Source organism: Pseudorca crassidens, chromosome 9 (assembly GCF_039906515.1).
Source record: "Pseudorca crassidens isolate mPseCra1 chromosome 9, mPseCra1.hap1, whole genome shotgun sequence".
NCBI classification, from domain to species: Eukaryota; Metazoa; Chordata; class Mammalia; order Artiodactyla; family Delphinidae; genus Pseudorca; species Pseudorca crassidens.
This window is the reverse complement of record NC_090304.1, coordinates 61,848,054-61,865,769: the sequence shown is the minus strand read 5'-3', so window position 1 is coordinate 61,865,769 and position 17,716 is coordinate 61,848,054. Positions and strand designations below refer to the sequence as shown.

At 39.2% G+C, this 17,716-nt stretch overlaps 1 protein-coding gene across 24 annotated transcripts in view; it reads left to right on the top strand.

Moving 5' to 3' along the window:
* The window catches only part of DLG2 (discs large MAGUK scaffold protein 2), a 2,011,757-nt gene that overhangs the window by 1,586,056 nt on the left and 407,985 nt on the right, over window positions 1–17,716 (top strand). For all 24 annotated transcript variants that reach the window (XM_067750569.1, XM_067750576.1, XM_067750568.1 and 21 more), the window contains one exon: window positions 8,844–8,912. In XM_067750569.1, the coding sequence (XP_067606670.1) occupies window positions 8,844–8,912 (69 nt within the window). The remainder of the gene's footprint in view (window positions 1–8,843; window positions 8,913–17,716) is intronic.

Here is a 17,716-nt window from a genome sequence, read left to right as displayed (position 1 = left end):
GGGTGATGGTGGCCTTGTAGAATGAGTTTGGGAGTGTTCCTTCCTCTGCAGTTGTTTGGAAGAGTTTGAGAAGGATGGGTGGTAACTCTCTTCTAAATGTTGGATAGAATTCACCTGTGAAGCCATCTGGTCCTGGACTTTTGTTTGTTGGAAGATTTTTAATCACAGTTTCAATTTCAGTGTTTGTGATTGGTCTGTTCATATTTTCTATTTCTTCCTGGTTCAATCTTGGAAGGTTACTCCTTTCTAAGAATTTGTCTATATCTTCCAGGTCGTCCATATTATTGGCATAGAGTTGCTGGTAGTAGTCTCTTAGGATGCTTTGTACTTCTGCAGCATCTGTTGTAACTTCTCCTTTTTCATTTCTAATTTTATTGATTTGAGTCCTCTCCCTCTTTTTCTTGATGAGTCTGGCTAATGGTTTATCAATTTTGTTTATCTTCTCAAAGAACCAGCTTTTAGTTTTATTGATCTTTGCTCGTTTTGTTTCTATTTCATTTCTTTCTGCGCTGATCTTTATGATTTCTTTCCTTCTACTAACTTGGGATTTTGTTTCTTCTTCTTTCTGCAGTTGCTTTAGGTGTAAAGTTAAGCTATTTGAGATTTTTCTTGTTTCCTGAGGTAAGCTTGTATTGCTCTAAACATCCCTCTTAGAACTGGTTTTGCTATGGCCATAGGTTTTGGATCACAGTGCTTTTGTTGTCATTTGTCTCTAGGTATTTTTTGATTTTCTCTTTGATTTCTTCAGTGATCCATTGGTTGTTTAGTAACATATTGTTTAGCCTTCATGTGTTTGTGTTTTTTGCAGTTTTTTTCTTGTAGCTGATTTCTCATCTCATAGCATGTGGTTGGAAAACATGCTTGACATGACTTCAGTTTTCTTAAATTTATTGAGCCTTGTTTGTGGTCTAGCATGTGATCTATCCTGGAGAATATTCCATGTGCACTTGAAAAGAATGTGTATTCAGCTGCTTTCAGGTTTAAGCTCTATAAATATCAATTAAGTCCTCATAGTCTAGTGTTAGTTAAGGCCTATGTTTTCTTATTGATTTTCTATCTGAATGATCCATCCATTGTTGTAAGTGGGGTGTTAAAGTCCCCCACTATTATTGTGTTACTGTCAATTTTCTCTTTTATAGCTGTTAGCATTCGCCTTATGTATTGAGGTGCTCCTATGTTGGGTGCACATATATTTTCAATTGTTATATCTTCTTGGATTGATGCCTTGATCATTATGTAGTGTCCTTGTCTCTTGTAACAGTCTTTAAAGTCTATTTTGTCTGATATAAAAGTATTACTACTCCAGCTTTCTTTTATTTCCATTTGCATGGAATATCTTTTCCCATCCCCTCACTTTCAGTCTGTATGTCTCTCTATATCTAAGGTGAATCTCTAAATAAAGAAAGAAAGTGAATCTCTTGTAGTTGGCATATATACGGGTCTTGTTTTTGTAGCCATTCAGCCAGTCTGTGTCTTTTGGTTGGAACATTTAGTCCATTTACATTTAAGGTAATCACTAATATGTATGTTCTTATTGCCATTTTATTGTTTTGTATTTCTTTTTGTACACCTTTTTTTTTCTTTTGTTCTCTTATCTTATGGTTTGATGACTATCTTTAGTGTTATCCTTGGATTCCTTTTTCTTTTTTGTTTGTATCTATTATAGATTTCTGGTTTGCCGTTACCATGAGTTTTTTTTTTACAGTGGTCTGTATATATATGCAGCTGTTTTCAATTGCTGATCTCTTCATTTCAAATGCATTTTAAACACCCTTGATTTGTACTCTCCTCCCCTCATGCTGTTTTTGATACCATACTTTACATCTAGTTGTTTTGTGTATCCTTTAACCACTTATTGTGGATACAGATGACTGTACTACTTTTCTCTTTTAACCTCCCTACTAGCTTTGTGTGTGGATGATTTCCTACGTTTACTGTATGTTTGCCTTTACAAGTGAGCTCTTTCCTTCTGTACTTTTCTTGTTTCTAGTTGTGGCCTTTTCTTTCTTGCCCAGAGAATTTCCTTTAACATTTGCTGTAAAGCTGGTTTGGCTTTACAACAATTCTTTTAGCTTTTGAAAGCTTTAAGTTTTAGCTGTGCTTTCTTTCCTTGGTTCTTTCCACTACAATTCTCAGAATTCCATCTGGCTGGCCTCTCTGCCTCAAGAAGTGAAAGAGCCAGGCAGTTGTCACCTATAATTTCTTAGTCATGGTAGAACTAGCAGCATGCTATGTATGTAGCCAATGATACAGAAAGGATGAAACCTACTTGGTCCCAAGGGGAAGATATTTGATTTTTTTTTTTTAAATACCACTTAGAAGCTATCAGGTAGCTTCTAATACCGACTGCAATTACTGCTTAAATGTTAGTATCAGGGTATAACAAAAATTCCCGTGCATCTGTAGGTCTTGACTGTCAGGTAATTCACCATATATGTCTTAGTAGAGTAAAAGGGTAATTACATGTTGTAAAAAGCTCTGTTTGTTCCAGATTTACATGCTAGGAGAAATTGGCTGACTTTGTGTAACACAAAAGGAGTCAATTTCTGTGAGCACTTCATTGGTACCTTTTGCACTTAATCTAAGTGTCACTAAAACTTTTAAAGGGACATTTTGGAATAACTTGGGGCAGAATATTAAAGTAATTAGTTTAAGGTAGTGATAAGTGAGATTATTGAATATTTCTTTGTTTTCATTATATGGGCCAGGTTATTGGTGAGGAAGCTATCAGTGATTCCAGTTACTCATTAATCTTGCTTAGTAAGCATCATTGATCTTTACCCAAGAAATGTTGGTACTCTCTAAACCAGTGGAAGATAAATGGTAAAGGAAAAGCCTGAACAGTTTAAACAAAAAAATACAATTCGCAAATAAGCACATAGAAAAGAAAAGGTCATTCTCATAAATAAAGAAATACTCATAAATCTGAGGCATCATTTTATACCTAGTATCAATTTTTTTTAATTATAATAGCTGGGCTTATAAGATTGTGGTGAAACTGGCACATATACGTATGTTTTTAGAAGCAATAAAATGGTAGAAATTTTGAAAAGTAATTAATAACATAAGTCATAAAACATAACCAAATAAATATTTCCATTTGGGGGAATACATTCAAAGGAAATTGTCAAGTAAAAAAAAGTAATTGATATCACTATGTTCATTGCAGCATTGTTTATAATATTAAAACAACAGAAATAACCCAAATATCCATTTGTAAAAAAGGATGATTAAATAAATTACATCTTCAGAGTAAGTAACATTATATAACACCAAAATAATAATTATGGAAACCTTGCCAGGAGTGATTAAATTATAATGTAAGGGGGGGAGGAGGAATGCAGATATGAAGTTATATATGGTCTGTGTATATTTAAAATGATATGAAACACATGTGGAAATACAGAGAATCAGTAGCATAGAGTTTAAAGTACATACACTTGGCAACAAGAGGGGCTTTAGTTTGAATTCTGGCTTCATATTTGCAAGCTGTTGTTTTCTGACATGTTAAGTTCTTTGTGTTTTCTTAAATATAAAATGGGGATTCTCATAACTTCCTTATAGGACAGCTCTGAGAATTAAATTAGATGATTCTGTAAAGTCTGAGACAAGGCAGTGGAATTATATGTGAATTTTTTTTTACTCTCATTTTGATTTCCATTAATTTTTTTAATTGAAGTATAGTTGATTTACAATGTTGTGTTAGTTTTGGGTCTACAACAAAGTGATTCAGTTACGTATATGTATATGTGAATATATATATTTTTCATATTCTTTTCCATTATAGTTTATTACACAATATTGAATATACTTCCCTGTGCAATATAGGGACCTTGTTGTCTACCTATTTTATGTATAGTAGTTTATATCTGCTAATCCCAAAGTCCTAATTTATCCCTCTCTGCCCCCTTTTCCCTTTGGTAACCATAAGTTTGTTTTCTATGTCTGTGAATCTGTTTCTGTTTTGTAAATAAGTTCATTTGTATTTTTTAGATTCCACAACTAAGTGATATCATATGATATTTGTCTTTCCCTGTCTGACTTACTTCACTTAGTATGATAATCTCTAGGTCCATGTGGCAAATGGCATTATTTCATCCTTTTTTATGGATGAGTAATATTCCATTATGTATTTATACCACACGTTCTTTATCCATTCATCTGTTGATGGACATTTAGGTTGCTTCCATGTCTTCACTATTGTAAATAGTGCTGCTATCAACACTGGAATGCATTTATCTTTTCGAATTAGAGTTTTCTCCAGATATACGCCTGGGAGTGGGATTGCTGGATCATATGGTAACTCTATTTTCAGGTTCTTAAGGAACTCCATACTGTTTACCATAGGGGCTGCACCAGTTTACATTCTCACCAACAGTGTAGGAGGGTTCCTTTTCCCCACACCCTTTCCAGTATTTATTATTTGTAGACTTTTTGATGATGGTCATTCTGACTGGTGTGAGGTGATACCTCATTGTAGTTTTGATTTGCATTTCTGTAATAATTAGCAATGTTGAGCATCTTTTCATGTGCCTGTTAGCCAACCCAATATGTGTCTTATTTGGAGACGTCTATTTAGGTCTTCTCATTTTTTGATGGACTGTTTGGTTTTTTTGTTATTGAGTTTTATGAGCTGTTTGTATATCTTGGGAATTAACCCTTGTTGGTCACATCATTTGCAATATTTTCTCCTGTTCCCTAGGTTGTCTTTTTGTTTCCTTTGCTATGCAAAAGCTTGTAAATTTGATTAGGTCCCATTTGTTTGTTTTTGCTTTTATTTCTATTGCCTGTGGGGAGTGACCTAAGAAAACATTGCTACGATTTATGTCAGAGATTTTTTTTTTATTGAAGTATAGTTGATTTACAGTGTTAATTTCTGCAGTACAGCAAAGTGATTCAGTTATACATATATACATTTTTTATATTCTTTTCCATATGGTTTATCACAGGATATTGAATATAGCTCCGTGTGCTATACAGTAGGACCTTGTTGTTTATCCATTCTATATATAATAGTTTGCATCTGCTAACCCCAAACTCCCAATCCATCCCTCCCCCACCCCACTCCCCCTTGGCAACCACCAGCCTGTTCTTTGTTAATCTATTTCTGTTTTGTAAGTAAGTCCATTTGTATCATTTTAGATTCCACATCTAAGTGATATCATATTACTTGTCTGTCTCTGATTTACTTCACTTAGTATGATAATCTCTGTCCATCCATGTTGCTGAAAATGGAATTATTTCATTCTTTTTATGATTAATATTCCAGTGTTGTGTATATGTGTGTGTGTATATATATATGTGTGTGTATATATACACCACATCTTTATCCATTCATCTGCCTTTGGACATTGGTTGCTTCCATGTCTTGGCTATTGTGAATAGTGCTGCTATAAACACTGGGGTACATGTATCTTTTCAAGTTACAGTTTTCGTCTTTTCCAGGTATATGACCAGGAGTGGGATTGCTGTATCATACTGCCAACTCTATTTTTAGATTTTAGTTTTTGAGGAACCTCCATACTGTTTTCCATAATGGCTGTACCCATTTACATTCTCACCAACAGTACAGGAGTGTTCCCTTTTCTCCACACCCTCTCCAACATTTGTTATTTGTAGACTTTTTAATGATAGCCATTCTAACCAGCATGAGATGATACCTCACTGTAGTTTTAATGTGCATTTCTCTAGTAATTAGCCACGTAGAGCAACTTTTTATGTGCCTGTTGGCCGTCTATGTGTCTTCTTTGGAGATATGTCTATTTAGGTCTCCTGCTCATTTTCTGATTGGGTCTTTATTTTTTTGATATTGAGCTGAATAATTGTATATTTTGGAGATTAATCCCTTGTCGGTTGCATCATATGCAAATATATTCTCCCATTCCATAGGTTGTGTTTTCATTTTGTTTCCTTTGCTATGCAAAAGCTTGTAAGTTTGACTGGGTCCCATTTGTTTATTTTTGCTTTTATTTATATTGCTTTGGGAGACGGACCTAAGAAAACATTGCTACAATTTATGTCAGAATGTTTTGCGTGTGTTCTCTTCTAGGAGTTTTACAGATCCAGTCTTAAATATTTAGGTCTTTGATCCGTTTGGGGTTTATTTTTGTGTATGGTGTTAGAGAGTGTTCTAATTTCATTTTTTTTACATGTAGCTGTCCAGTTTACCCAGCACCACTTATTGAAGAGACTGTCTTTTCTCCATTGTATATTCTTGCCTTCTTGTTGTAGATTAATTTTGACCATAAGTAAGTGCATGGGTTAATTTCTGGGTTTTCTGTCCTGTTCCATTGATTCATATGTCTGTTTTTGTGCCAGCACCATACTGTTTTTATTACTGTAACTTTGTAGTATTGTCTGAGAGGGTTATACCTCCAGCTTTTTTCTTTTTCCTCAGAATTGCTTTGGCAATTCTGGGTCTTCTGTGGTTCCATATAAATTTTAGAGTTATTTGTTCAAGTTCTGTGGAAAATGTCATGGGTAATTTGATAGGGATCACATTAAATCTGTAGATTGCTTTGGATAGTATGGTCATTTAAACAATATGAATGCTTCCAATCCAAGAGCATGGGTTATCTTTCCATTTCTTTGCCTCATCTTCAGTTTCCTTTATCAGTGTTTTATAGTTCTCAGCATATGTCTCATCTCCTTGGTCAGGCTTATTCCTAAGTTTTTTTTTATGCAATTTTAAAGGGGATTTTTTTTTACGTTCCCTTTTTGATATTTCATTGCTAGTGTAAAGAAATGCAACAGATTTCTGTATATTAATTTTGTATCCTGCAACTTTACCAAATTCATTGATGAGCTCTAGTAGTTTTCTGGTGGTGCCTTTAGGATTTTCTCTGTATAGTATCATGTCAGCTGCATATAATGACAATTTTTCCTCTTCCCTTCCAATCTGGATACATTTTATTTCTTCTTTCTTGATTGCTGTGGCTGATTTCTATTAATTTTATAATGTTGTTTTTACAACAGAAAACATTTTAATAATTTGATATTGACCACCAAAGTTATAATATACTCACAAATCTACACCTTGTGGCATTGACTATATGGCTAATTGAAGTGATCTAAATAATTAATTATGCTTATTTAGTACAAAAGAAAGATCTCAAAGTGCACACTCTGCTAAATCATATGTTTATTTAACACTTATGTAGCTTTTACCATGTAAGACAGACAGACACTGTTCTAAACATTGTATTCATTGAATACCCTATGAGGAAGGTACTGTTACAGAGAACTTTAAGAAACTCAATCAAGGTCACATTGGTCTGTGTGGCAGAGCTGAAATTTGTACTCAGGCAGCCTGGCTACATGGTCCAGCTCCTCAATGCTATGCTGCCTTTCAGTTGGCCAATCAAAACACACTTAGTGGACATAAGTGATGATCGGCACTATGAGGGATGCCAGGAAACAAAGGATACTATCCTTAATTTGAAGATGACCATTCTCTAGGCCTTAGCCATAGTCCCCAAATTCTGCTCTCTCAACCTCAGATAAATGTCATCCATGTCACAGCTAAATGCTAGTCACAGAGAAACACCTCCTCTCACCCATAATAACAAAAGTTCTGAATGAAAACCTGCAGCCTGTTTGCTTGGCTCTGTATGGCAATGTCAGTGTTTTCAAAGTATGTGCTGAGAAGTCTTAGAATTGTGTGAAGTTGCCTCATGTTCTGCAAATATTTTACTCAAGTTTCTCTCTATACATATATTTGTATATACACACCTTTACACACTACATGTATATGTAACTAATGTTACAAATAAGTTTTTAAACTAATACTACAAACTAAAATTACACACTGAAATACCATTTATTGTATACTTTAATACATAGGAAACTCACAATTCATTACAATATGCTCTTGGATTGTCATTGTGCATATCTCAGATGAAAGAGTCTCCCTAATTGAAGAGTATTCTGAGATTGTAAGACAAATTCTTTCAAAGCCAAAAAAACTGTTACCATTTGGAAGGTGATATGATGGTTAAGAAGAATGACACGTCTAGATACCATTTCGAGCACAGGTATTTACCACATGAATTTGGGCAAGTTTTAAACCTTCCTTACCTTAATTTCCTCATCTGTCAAATGGGACAGTACATACCTCATAGAGTTAGTTGTAAGAAATAATATACCTAGAAAAGTAACTCAGGCAATAAGTACTCAATAAGTATTAGATACTACTATACATACAATATAATTTCTAGTGCAAAGATACAATATAATTTCTAGTGCAAATACTTATCTATAAAATCAGTCTTACCTTGTTATCATGCAACCAAATATGGAATAACCTTAAGTTCTAACTAATGTTGATATGCAACTGGAAATCCCATTTTTCAAGTTTTTGTGTTCATTCAACAGTTGAATTATTGTTATTTTTACAAGTATGCAAATATAAACTAATAAATTTATACTAATTAAATACTACTACAATTTTCAAATTTGCTGTTTAAAACTTTGTTAGAAAAAAATGTTCTGCCTTAAAAAAATAATATATTGCACCATAGTGAAATTTGTTTTTATGTTACCTTATTCCAAGGGGAAAATAATTACCTCTTCCAAATATATGTATTTCTTTTCATGGCTACCCTTTATTTAAAGCTTGCTTTTGAATAATACATGTTGAAATCAAATTATAATGAAATATTAGCCCCTTATCTGGTAGAGTGTTATACTGGGGTGGACGATTCTGCTTATCACCAAAGAACAGTCAGTTAATGCCTCCTGTATTTCTTCCAAGATTGATTCTTTTCATGGCAATAAGACTATTAGAATGTGCAAAGATATTTTAAATAAATGATTGTGTTTGTTTTTTCTTTCTTTTCTTGCAGTCATTCCCAACACAGCACTACAACCCGCCAGCCTTCAGTGAGTCTCCAACGGGCCATCTCCCTGGAAGGGTAAGACGATAAGAATATGGAGCCTTCTCTTAAACCAAACTGAGCACTTGTCACTTTGAGCATAAATTCTTTCCTTCCTTCCTTCCTCCCTCCCTCCCCATGTTACCCCTTTTTTTCTTTCTGTTAGCAAATCTCTATGAAGCTTATGTTATATATATGCCAAGCACCGTGCGAGGTACTACACTGAACAAGTCAAATAAGATCTTTTCCTTCAGAGGACTCATTATCTATTGAGAGTGACAGAAATATAAACACACACCTGCACATAACAGTGTAAGCATCACACAGGAAATACGTATGAGGGATTAATGAAGGATCCAGAAAGGATATCTGACCGAGAATGGGTATCAAAGAGGGAGGGGGGGAACAGGTCAGGATGGTTTCAGAGAAGATATAACTCTCAAGCTGAGAACTGAAGCATCTGTGGATATTTGCCTGACTGACAGATATTGGAAGGAAGGGTACTCCCTGCAGGAGAAAGAGCACATGCAAAAACATGAACATCTAAGCAGATTTCAGATGTCAAAAGGCCACTGAGTGATTTCGCGCAAGTTGTGCAAGGCAGGAAATGAGAATGGTGATGTTGGCTGGCCAGGCTTACGTGTAGAGGACTTAGTATTTCGTATTTCTAAATTCCCCAATCAGATAGAAGCTGAAGGGGCTGAGAAGAAGGAGTTAATATTTCCATCCACTTGCTTTATAATCGCAACTGATTTAATTGACAACACTTAATTGGTTACTGTATAAAAATTAAATCACTATTTTTCCAATATCTGTTACCAACTATGCTTTGTTCAACCCTATTTCTCAATAACAAGTAGACTTCCTTAATGGCATTTCAGTTAAAATCTCTATTATTTAGTCTATTTTAAAATCTTGTGTTTTCAGTCAAACCTCTGTCTCTCTTTCCAACAAATTAAGACTTGGGGTCCACCAAAGTGCTCTGCAGTTGATAGAGGAGTGATCTGCTCTCTCTCTCATACCACCCTCTAGATCTTCCTTTCTCTTAGATTTCTTCTCTGGTAGAAATGAAGTTGTTTAAAAAAAAAAATGGGAAATGGCATTCCTCACATTCTCCTGTGGCAGTCCTCCTTTCTGTTGGCTATCACGGGTGATGTAGCCTGGATGGGAAGAGAACCAAACACGCACCAATGCTAAGAAACTCAACTCCCCCAGCACGTGGTCCCCTGGGAGCATCAGCGATCTTTTCTACAAAACCCCCTGGCAGTAGCACACTATAGTCCTCTGATGCACTCACCCACTTTGCCCCAGCTGCGTCAGTCCCTCCTCACAAGCACATAGTCACCCTTTCTCATCTGTCCTCAGCAGCTTCAAATGTGAGCTTGCAGACATGAGCAGCATGCATCTTTCCTACCCCTCAGGTGGAACTTACTAGGGCTAGTCCTTGCCTCCTTTCTTTCTCCCTGCCTGACATTCTCATCTTCTCTCCCCAGGGCAAGTCAGCAAACTCCATGACCTAGTGGACATCCACTTGGGAGGGAGATGTTAGCCTTTCCTTCCTGGAACAGCATAAATCTTATAAACACTTCATGGGGTGCCCTTTCTTGCCTTTAGCGAAGGAAATCCACTGCATGTCCGCAAACCCATGGGAACGTGAGTGAAAGGAATGTGACCTCTGCATGAACACTGCCCTCCCCTCAAAAGGATACCTCCTTCTCTTCCTAGTCCTACTCTTCTGTTTTTGGCAGTAAAGAACATCAAACAATTTTAGCTCCTCTATTAAAAAAGAAAACAAAAACTGAGATAGGAGTGGGGGAGGAGTCAAGATGGCAGAATAGGAGGACATGGAGTTCACCTCTCCCCATAAGTACATCAAGAATGGAACAATTCTGACAGAGCACTTGCTGAACACTAGCAGAGGACCTCGGACACCTAAAAGGACGAGAACAATCCCCATGCAACTGGGTAGGACAAAAGAAATTTTAAAAAGACAAGAGGAAACAGGACACGACCTGCACCCCTTGGGGGGAACTGAAAGAGGAGAGGTTCCCACACCCAGGGAAGCCCCCTCGCTAGTAGGGAGACCAGCTGGGGAGCTTCAGGGGCTCAGAGGATAGCACAGCGACCAGTCTGTGGCAGGCAGGACAGAGTAAGACCTACATGAATGTTTGGTGCCACAGCCCGGCACGTCCCAGCCTGAGACATGTGTCTGCTGGTGCGGACAGAGGCTGGGTGCTAGAACCTGGGGTTTGGAGAGCAGACTCACTCAGGGAGGGGACTGCTGTTAGCTGCAAAGAGAGAGCCTGAAAGTATGGGAGTACAGAGCTCTACAAGCGGGAATGTTTGTGGAAGAAGCCCTGGCCACCATTGCAGCCCCCTTCCCCACGTGCCAGCCCCTGCCTCCCTGGGCACTAGAAGGGGCTCCTGCCTGAGCAGGCTTGCAGGCCTCACCCTCCTTGGCCACGGCCTGCAAGAGCAGGCTCACATGCCCCACCCACTGCGGCTGCTTCCTTCACCCCTGCCCACCCCAGCAGGCTGGCATTTGCCCCACCTGTTGCTGCCTCTGACCCCACCCACCTAGGCAGGCTCTGGGGCAGCCTCGGGAACAGACACTGGTGGAAGGCCCACATGCAGAGGTGGGGCTGAAACCACAGCTGAGCCTCATGGGCCATGCAACTAAGGAAGAAGAGCGGAAATCTCTCCTCACAGCTGTGGGAACTGCGGATTTACACCCCAGCTGCCAGCTCTGTAAACTCAGCACCTGCAGAATATCCAAATGAGTGAGTGCTCCCCCAGCTGAGATGGGTCTAGCTTTAGCAACTGTGGGTTTGTGGGCACATACACATGGGGACTAGACTGGGCCAGAATCTGAGCTGCCTCCATAGCTCCCACAGCAGGTCTTGGTGCACAATTACTGCAGTCCTGGGACCTGACTGCAGTGGATCTGTGCTGGTAGTCTGGTGAAAGCAACGCCTGAAAGACACCAGGGCCAATTGCCGGCATACCCGTTGTTAAGGTGGGTCTGAGAGCAGTTCCAGCAATAGTATAATTTATGAGCCAGCACAACAGGTGAAAAGTGATGCAACAGAGCACACTCACAGTTGAACAGCTCTGGAGGAGGAAAACCCAGTGGTTTCTCTCCCAGAGAGAGTGCTCCAATCCTGCCTATGTCACACTGCAGGTCAGAAACACAGCTCAGAAACAGATCTCGGGGCCTCTACTCCAACTGGAGAGCAGACCCTGCCCCTGACAGGGCAGTGACAACCTCAGAGCAAGGGGAGGCCCCCATTCAATATCCAGTGCAGGCTCAGGTTACCACAACATCAGTCACTCCTCTTACCAAGGGGATAATGGCCAGCATACACTGAGGAAAGAGGTGGCAGACAAGCATATTAAAAACAGCTCTAGCACCAAAAAATATTAAACCCACTTAGGCTACACAGGGACGTTCCCACATAAAAATAGCCCTACAAGACAGTCTGAGGGTCAGGCATCGGGAGAAAGAACCGCCCCCCCAGAGCATTTGGCTTTGAAGGCCAGTGGGTCCTGAGTGCAGGAGCTCCACAGGACTGGGAGAAACAGAGACTCCACTCTTGGAGGGCGCACACAAGGTCTCACATGCACTGGGACCCAGCACAAAGCAATACCTCCATAGGAACCAGGGCTAGACCTAACTAGGGGTCTTGGAGGGTCTCCTGAGGAGGCAAAGGTCAGCGGTAGCTCACTCTGGGGGCAAGGAAACTGGTGGCAGAGGCCCCAGGGAACACTGATCAGCATGATCTCTCCCAGAGGTCCCATTTTTGGCACCAAGACCTGGCCCCACCCAAAAGCCTACAAGTTCCAGAGCTGGAATGCCTCAGGCCAAACAACCAGCAAAACAGGAATACAGCTCCACCCACCAGCAGAAAGGCTGCCTAAAGTCATACTGAGCTCACAGCTACCTCAAAACGCACCCCTTGACACGGCCCTGCCCACCAGAGAGACAAGACCCAGCTCCACCCACCAGACAGCAGGCACCAGTCCCTTCCACCAGGAAGCCTGCACAAACCCCAGGACCAACCTCACCCACAGGAGGCAGACAACAGAACTAAGAGAAACTATGATCCTGCAGCCTGTGGAAAGGAGACCACAAACACAGAAAGGTAGACAAAAGGAGATGACAGAGAAATATGTTGCAAATGAAGGAACAAGATAAAAACTCACAAGAACAACTAAATCAAGAGGAGATAGGCAATCTACCTGAAGAATAATTCAGAGTAATGATAGTAAAGATGATCCAAAAGTTCAGAAAAAGAATGGAGGCACAGACTGAGAAGATACAAAAAAAATGTTTAACAAGGAGCTAGAAGATTTAAAGAACAAACAGAGATGAACAACACATTAACTGGAAGGAATCAATAGCAGAATAACTGAGGCAGAAGTGAGCTAGAAGACAGAGTGGTGGAAATCACTGCCACAGAACAAAATAAAGAACAAAAAATGAAAAGAAATGAGGACAGTCTCAGAGACATCTGGGACAACATTAAACGCACCAACATTCACATTACAGGTGTCAACAAAGGAGAAGAGAAAGAGAAAGGGCCTGAGAAAATATTTGAAGATATTATAGCCAAAAACTTCCCTAATATGAGAAAGGAAACACTCAAGTCCAGGGAGTGCAGAGAGTCCCATACAGGATGAACCCAAGGAGGAACACAGACATATATTAATCAAACTGGAAAAAATTAAAGAGAAAGAAAAAATATTAAAGACAACAAGGGAAAAGCAACAAATAACATACAAGGGAATCTCCATAAAGTTTTCAGCAGAAACTCTGCAGGCCAGAAGGGAGCGGTAAAATATATTTAAAGTGATGAAATGGAAAAAGCTACAACCAAGAATACTCTACCCAGCAAGGCTTTAATTCACATTTGACAGAGAAATCAAAAGCTTTACAGACAAGCAAAGGCTAAGAGAATTCACCACCAAACCACGTTTACAACAAATGCTAAAGGAACTTCTTTAGGTGGAAAGAGACGAGCAACTTAATACACCCTTGTGTATATATAGACAGCTATATCAAAACCTCATGGGGGGACTTCCCTGGTGGCACAGTGGTTAAGAATCCACCTGCCGGGCTTCCCTGGTGGCACAGTGGTTGAGAGTCCACCTGCTGATGCAGGGGATGCGGGTTCGTGCCCCGGTCCAGGAAGATCCCACATGCCGCGGAGTGGCTGGGCCCGTGAGCCACGGCCGCCGGGCCTGCGCGTCCGGAGCCTGTGCTCCACAACAGGAGAGGCCACAGCAGTGAGAGGCCCGCATACCACACACACACACAAAAAAAAAGAATCCACCTGCCAGTGCAGGGGACATGGGTTCAAGCCCTGGTCTGGGAAGATCCCACATGTGGCAGAGCAACTAAGCCTGTGTGCCACAACTACTGAGCCTGCGAGCCACAAGTACTGAGTTCGTGTGCTGCAACTACTGAAGCCCGCGTGCCTAGAGCCCATGCTCCACAACAAGAAGCCACCGCAATGAGAAGCCCGCACACTGCAACAAAGAGTAGCCCCCACTTGCTGCAACTAGAGAAAGCCCATGCACAGCAACGAAGACCCAGCACATCCATAAACAAACAAGCAAGCAAACAAATAAATAAATTTTTTTTAAAAAGAATAAAACTTAAAAATTTTAAAAACCTCATGGGAACTGCAAACCAAAAAACTACAATAGATACACACACACACACACACACACACAACCCAAACACACACTAAAGATAGTCATCAAATCACAAGAGAACAAAAGAGGAAGGGAAGGAAAAAAAGCTACAAAAACAATTCCAAAACAATTTTTTTAATTGTCAATAGGAACATACATATTGATAATTACCTTAAATGTAGTAGGAACATACATATTGACAATTACCTTAAATGTAGTTGGATTAAACGCTCCAACCAAAAGACATAAACTGGCTGAGTGGATACAAAAACAAGACCCGTATATATACTGTCTACAAGAGACCCACTAGGGACACATACAGATTGAAAGTAAGAGGATGGAAAAGGGTATTCCACGCAAAAGGAAACCAAAAGAACGATGGAGTAGCAATACTCATATCAGACGAAATAGACTTTAAAATAAAGACTGTTACAAGAGACAAGGAAGAACACTACATGATCAATCCAAGAAGAAGATATAACAATTGTAAATATGTATGCACCCAACATAGTAGCACCTCAATATATAAGCCAAATGCTAACAGCCATAAAAGGGGAAATCGAGAGTAACACAATAATAGTGGGGGACTTTAACACCCCACTTACACCAATGGACAGATGATCCAGACAGAAAATCAGTAAGTAAACACAGGCCTTAAATGACACATTAGACCAGATGGACTTAATTTTTCCATCCAAAAGCAGAAGAATATACTTTCTTCTCAAATGCACATGGAACATTCTCCAGGATAGATCATATATTGGGCCACAAATCAAGCCTCAGTAAATTTAAGAAAAATGAAAACATATCAAGCATCTTTTCATACCACAAGGCTATGAAATTAGAGATCAATTATAGGAAAAAAAAACTGTAAAAAAACACAAACACGTACAGATTAAACAATATGTTACTAAACAACCAGTGGATCACCAAAGAAATCAAAGAGGAAATCAAAAAATACCTAGAGACAAATGACAACAAAAACACTATGATCCAAAACCTATGGGACACAGCAAAAGCAGTTCTAAGAGGTAAGTTTTTAGCAATACAATCTTACCTAAGGAAACAAAATCTCAAATAAACAACCTAACATTACAACTAAAGCAACTAGAGAAAGAAGAAGAAACAAAACCCAAAGTTAGTAGAAGGAAAGAAATCATAAAGGCCAGGGCAGAAATAAATGAAATAGAGACTAAAAAATAAAAAAGATCAGTGAAACTGAAAGCTGGTTCTTTTTCCTTTTTCTTTGAAAAGATAAACAAAATTGATAAACCATTAGCCAGACTCATCAAGAAAAAAAGGGAGAGGGCCCAAGTCAATAAAATCAGAAATGAAAAAGGAGAAATTACAACTGACACCACAGAAATAAAAAGGATCATAAGAGACTACTACAAGCAACTATACACCAATAATATGGACAACCTAGGAGAAAAGGACAAATTCTTAGAAAGGTACAATGTTCCAAGACTGAACCAGGAAGAAATAGAAAATATGAACAGACCAATCACAAGCACTGAAATTGAAACTCTGATTAAAAAACTTCCAACAGGGCTTCCCTGGTGGTGCAGTGGTTGAGAGTCTGCCTGCCGATGCAGGGGACACGGGTTCGTGCCCCGGTCCAGGAAGATCCCACATGCCGTGAAGCAGCTGGGCCTGTGAGCCATGGCCGCTGAGCCTGCACGTCGGGAGCCTGTGCTCCGCAACGGGAGAGGCCACAACAGTGAGTGGCCCGCGTACCGCAAAAAAAAAAAAAAAAAAACTTCCAACAAACAGAAGTCCAAGACCAGATGGCTTCACAGGTGAATTCTATCAAACATTTAGAGAAGAGTTAACACCTATCCTTATGAAACTATTCCAAAAAAACTGAGAGGAATTAACACTCCCAAACTCATTTTATGAGGCCGCCATCACCCTGATACCAACCAGGCAAAGATACCACAAAAAAAAAAAAAATTACAGGCCAATATCACTGAAGAACATAGTTGCAAACATCCTCAACAAAATACCAGCAAACTGAATCCAACAACACATTGAAAGAGTCATACACCATGATCAAGTGGGATTTATCAATATCCACAAATCAATCACTGTGATACACCACATCAACAAATTGAAGAATAAAAACTATGTGATCATCTCAATAGATGCAGAAAAAGCTTTGGACAAAATTCAACAGCCATTTATGATAAAAAGAAAGTGGGCATAGAGGGAACCTACGTCAATATAATAAAGGCCATATATGACAAACCCACAGCTAACATCATTCTTTTTTTTTTTTTTTGCTGTACACGGGCCTCTCACTGTTGTGGCCTCTCCCGTTGCAGAGCACAGGGTCCGGACACACAGGCTCAGCAGCCATGGCTCATGGGCCCAGCCGCTCTGCAGCATGTGGGATCTTCCCGGACCAGGGCACGAACCCATGTCCCCTGCATTGGCAGGCAGACTCTCAACCACTGCGCCACAAGGGAAGCCCTAACATCATTCTTGATGGTGAAAAACTGAAAGCATTTCATCCAAGATCAGGAAGAAGACTTTCATTCAACATAGTATTGGAAGTCCTAGCCATGGCAATCAGAGAAGAAATCAAAGGAATCCAAATTTGAAAAGAAGAAGTAAAACTGTCACTATTTGCAGATGTCATGATACTATACATAGAAAATCCTAAAGACGACACTAGAAAACTACTAGAGCTCATCAATGAATTTGGTATAGTTGCAAGATACAAAATTAATGCACAGAAATCTCTGGCATACTTATACACTAACAACAAAAGATCAGAAAGAGAAATTAAGGAAACAATCCCATTTACCATCATATCAAAAAGAATAAAACACCTGGGAATAAACCTACATAAAGAGGCAAAAGACCTGTATGCAGAAAACAATAGGATGCTGATAAAAGAAATCAAAGATGACACAAAGAGATGGAGAGATATACCATGTTCTTGGATTGGAAGAATCAACATTGTCAAAATGACTATACGGCCCAAAGCAATCTACAGATTCAATGCAATCCCTATCAAATTACCAATGGCATTTTTCACAGACTAGAACAAAAAAATTCACAATTTGTTTGGAAATACAAAAGACCCCGAATAGCCAAAGCAATGTTAAGAGAAAAAAACAGAGCTGGAGGAATCAGGCTCC